General features: G+C 43.9%; 1 protein-coding gene across 1 annotated transcript; it reads left to right on the top strand.

The window, feature by feature from the left end:
- Positions 1-231: 231 nt before the first annotated feature.
- On the top strand, positions 232-3,818 carry LOC123172610 (E3 ubiquitin-protein ligase At3g02290). The gene is made up of 5 exons (XM_044589564.1): positions 232-518; positions 665-941; positions 1,462-1,867; positions 2,220-2,329; positions 3,472-3,818. Exons 2-5 carry the CDS (start codon positions 822-824, stop codon positions 3,496-3,498), a joined length of 663 nt encoding a protein of 220 aa, XP_044445499.1. The 5' UTR covers positions 232-518; positions 665-821; the 3' UTR covers positions 3,499-3,818.
- The last annotated feature ends 797 nt before the right edge of the window (positions 3,819-4,615 follow it).

The following is a 4,615-nucleotide window of genomic DNA, read 5'->3' as shown; positions in this document are numbered from 1 at the left end:
AGATTTGACTCCCACCACACATGTGGACGTTAGCGTTGATTGAAGCGCGCAACCACTGATGCCCTGTTTGGATTAACGTTTCTTTTTTGAATACACTTATAAAAAATACTACACACCTGCGCCCGTCGTTTCAATTCGGCCTGGAATTTGTACAGCGGCCAGTAGCTTACAGGTGTAAGTTATACCCCTCCGTATTGAAATACAACACGGCCTGAGTGGTGAAAAAAAAGGGCACCCGTCAGCACCTCACTTGGGCACCTCCGTCCCTCTCCTTGTGCACTGTTCGATTCCGTCCCACAAAAGTCTCTCGCCTCCCTCAATCCCCTTCGCCCCGCGTCGCCGAAACCCCCGCCTCCTCCGACGGCCCCCTCCTCTGCCCGTTCCTCACGCCCTTGAAGCGCCGGCCTGATGCGATTCCGTCCCTCGCTGTAATCAAGCCCTAGCCCGCTTCGATTATCGGCTCTCCGTGGGCAATCGAGAATTCCGCCGGCTATTTCTTCTCCAATAACCTACCCAAGGTATCCCGAGCTAATGCTACTCCTACTACCCGTCTGTTTCCGCCAAAAATAATTCGGGGGTTGAGCTCAATCATCGGATTGGACGACATTTCTCCACTGATACGATCGATCCTCTCTCGCACGGCCTGATTTGCCTCCGTTGGTAGGTATCGTTTCCAGGAGCCCTGCCCCCATAGTAGCCAAGAGGCCGGCGTCGGGGGCCGATTTGCTGCTACTTTTGAGGAGTTGGTACCCTGTCGGTGGCCCGTCGGCTGCAGGGTCTTGGTTCGTGGAGTTCTTTTCAGGGCTTTTCTTGGGGGGGTCATGGGAGCTTTCTGCTCGTGTTTGCAAGCCGATTACTCCGACCACCATGGCAACCAGACTTCTGGTGCGTTTAGGAACTGCATGTGCCTCAGGTGTTTTACCCAGCAGCTGATCAACGCTGTAAGTCTCGTCCCCGTTGCTTGGTGTGATAAAGATTAGTTTGTATGGCTGACTTCTAATTTTGGTCCTAGAAGATCACAATCTTTTAACGTCCAAGTACACATCCTTCTGTTTTCTGTTAAGCACAATCCGATGTGCAGAAGTAATTAAGCATCTGTATTGGATATCATTATACTGATTTTGATGGTAACAATGTGCTCTTCTGTCGGATTACATGGAGTCTCGGGCAAGATTTATCTCATTGTACGAGCACAAGAAAGAACAAATCAACAAGTATCTAGTTCACTACTGTCGCCTTGTTTATACACAACCTTTAGTTCTCTAGTAACTAGCCTTTTGCGGTGAACACCTGGTGTGAATGATAGCTGATAGAAACCAAAAACATGACACAACGATTGCAAATTGTTTCTTGTTCCACTCACCTGCTGAATTTTCTGTCTGTTGTAATAAGTTAATTACTTTAACATGAATTGAGATTATACAGGTACGAAACCATTACATTTGTATCTCCTTTTTTCAGTACACTGTTTTATTCCGAGTTGGAACGGTCCACTCTGTTTCTCAAGCTATAGAAGCCACCCCGCTTGATTCATCTGAAAGTTCATTCGATACATATCGTTCACCTCCAAGACCACTGCCATATGATGATCCTAGATTCTCCCCTCCTCTGCGCGACTGGTTTGCATCAAGGCATGATCCTTCAAGCCATTCACCAGAGGAATCAGAACCACTCAGACCAAATTATGATGAGGAAATGGAAACGATGAGTTCAGTCGACAAGCCAAGTAAAACAAACTATGACACAAAAATGAAAAGAAGCAGCTCTGCTTATGGAGATAAGTTGTCCCGAAAGGAATCTGGAAATTATTTCACCTACTTTTCTCCATCTACTGAAGATGAAGATGTCTGCCCAACATGTCTTGAAGGTAATGCTCACTAACTTTCAGTATGTTAGTCTACCAGGAAGATGTCGAGTGAGTTTTGTACAGCGCATTTGTTTCATAGAGTTAGCAAGACTTGAAGTAGAGCAGTCTAGAAACAATAAGCATTAGTTATGTTATATTGCATGACTGAATATGATTCATCTTTTTGAACTTCTGTGGCACTAATTTAATTTCTTGGGTAACCCAATCATTCTATACATATTCCGTTGTTTTAGAACACCGTGGATGTTAAATAAATTTTTCAAATGTGTCATAAATTTATGTTTATGCTGGTTAATTGAAATAAACTCCCAAATCAGATAACCTGATAGACCATTACCTATCTAAATTGCAGATTATACTTCGGAGAATCCTAGGATAGTAATGCAGTGCTCACATCACTTCCACCTTGGCTGTATCTATGAGTGGATGGAAAGAAGTGAGGCATGCCCTGTTTGTGGAAAGGTAACTTGGTTTTAGCTCTTTGTCCCAATGATATATCATTACTATTTCCATATGCTGTTACACTTTGTTCTACTATGAGGTCAGTAGTCCATATCTACTTTGGAACAGTGTTGACATTACAGGACATGCTTTTGCATTTTACTTATTTTAGGTGTTGTATTTCTGTGTTTTAATTGGGGAGGACTCTAATTACTTTATACAATGAATGTGACGGAGCATCTGGTTATTCGTTGAAGTTTGTTCAACAGGGTGTAACTTGATTTCTTAGTACCATTGTGGTGGGGTGTTGCACTTTATCCTTCTACGAGATTCAGTAGTCCAAGTTTACTTTGGAACGGGTGTGGACATTGCAGGAAGTGTGTATTACTTCCTTTAGGTCATTAGGTGATGTATTATGTGTTTAAATAGGGCCAACTTTTAATTGCATTATGCACCATTTCTACTAGTTTGTTACTTTACTTTATTTTCCCTAAATTCATGATATGAAACTACAGTTACATGGTTAACCTACTATATTCATGTAGTGTTCAGATCAACATTCACCGCAAACATGTAGTTAAGGTTGAAAGGACATTAGGCTTAAACTGTCCTGATTGCAGGTTCCACACGTGGAACCTGAAAGCAGCTGTATCGCCACAACACTAATTTTAGGAAGTTAATATTAGATAGGTTGTTAATAGTTCTCATGCATCGGAATACCCAAAAATATGGCGGCTAATAGTCTGGGATTTCTCAGTTTGTTAACCTCCTCATGACCCAAGGCATGGTGCGTGTGAGGCAGCTTACTGCGGGCCTGGTTTATACTTGCATAATTATACAGGGACTATTAAGCCTCTTCGGCTAGGATGATCGGTATTTTTCCTGGGAAGGGAAATTTAACATCTACATTGGACAGATACAGAAAGCAAGGAGTGTTGTTTGGGGCTGAATAATTTCTACCTAATTCTGATGTTAAGTCTTGAAAATTTTAGAACTAACATTCGACAATTGCATTTTGTGTTCAGCAAGCTGGTTTTGCTGATTGATTTGATGCAGTCAAAAACTCTGATAGATGTATATTGCTGTCATCGCAATCTATTTCACTGCATGTTTTCCTTGTATCGACTCTTAACTGATTTCTTCTCCATCGTGATCCTGTGCAGAAAATGGAGTTCAACGAGACGACTTAGACCTCAGACTGGAGCAAGTTTAACATCTCATATGGGAACCTGAAAATATAGGTACCTAGTCCTGCAAATACTCTGTAAATACACCTTTGTAAGTATTGAATCAGCAGGGTGCTATATTTAGTATACTGGAATTCTTGATATGTTGGAACGGTGCATATAAACATTTCTTTCTTTTATTTTTCTTCCAAATGGCCGGCAGGGGAAACTTGTTCCCCTTGGTTTGTGCCTCAGCGCTGTTGCGAATGTTTTGATTCTCAAGTGATAGTCACTGGGAGGCTGTAAGTTGATGATATTTGTTAATATAATAATCATATGAATCCCATGGTTCTCTAGAAATCTCTTGTTTCTTGCTATAGTGTTAGCTCCATGTCTGCTAATCGTGCCGGAGATAACCGTCCAGGAGATTATTTCAGACCTATGTCACATCTTTACAACACTCTAAACCTCCTACGGGCATGGACCCTCAAATCGCATCTGTTCGGACCATGCTCGCGTCCGACAACCTTGGCCACCCAAAGCCCTCTCCTTCACCCGCACACTTTCGTGTATGAAGCGGTCAGCGCAACATTCATGCAGGCCCAGAGAGGATGTGATCTCTTATTGCAGTTGGCATTGAAGCAGCGTGCCGGGCCATAGTCATGCCGGTCCAAAGTGGATGCGACCTCTTTGGATTCGGCATTGACGCGGCGCGCCAGTTGAGAGCACTGCCCACGCTGCTTTTCGGTGCACGTGTCGTCTCCGTGTTCATTAAACATGTGTGATTGGTGAGGAACCTACTCCGCCGCTGCATATGACCGTCACCCGTTCGTCCGTTTGTCAACCACCATTAACCACTACGTCGCATGTCATGTTATTTGCCTGCTATTTAAAAGCCAGGTCTGACAATAGCCGCATCTAAGCTCCTCCATTCCCTATCTCCTCTCGGCACCGTACCCGCCATGGCCTCGAGCTCCAAAGCCTTGTGGGAGAGCCCGTCGACCGAACATAGGAGATTACCGGTATTGCCATCAGTTAGTAGTTCGGCAGATGGAGGAGCTTTGTGGGAGAGCCCGTCAACCGAACATAAGGAGATTACCGGTATTGCCATCAGTTAGTAGTTCGGCAGGATGGACGAGCT

Source organism: Triticum aestivum, unplaced genomic scaffold (genome assembly GCF_018294505.1).
Source record: "Triticum aestivum cultivar Chinese Spring unplaced genomic scaffold, IWGSC CS RefSeq v2.1 scaffold88379, whole genome shotgun sequence".
Taxonomy (NCBI): Eukaryota; Viridiplantae; Streptophyta; class Magnoliopsida; order Poales; family Poaceae; genus Triticum; species Triticum aestivum.
Note: the sequence above shows the minus strand (reverse complement) of the source record. Positions and strands in the feature narration are given on the sequence as shown.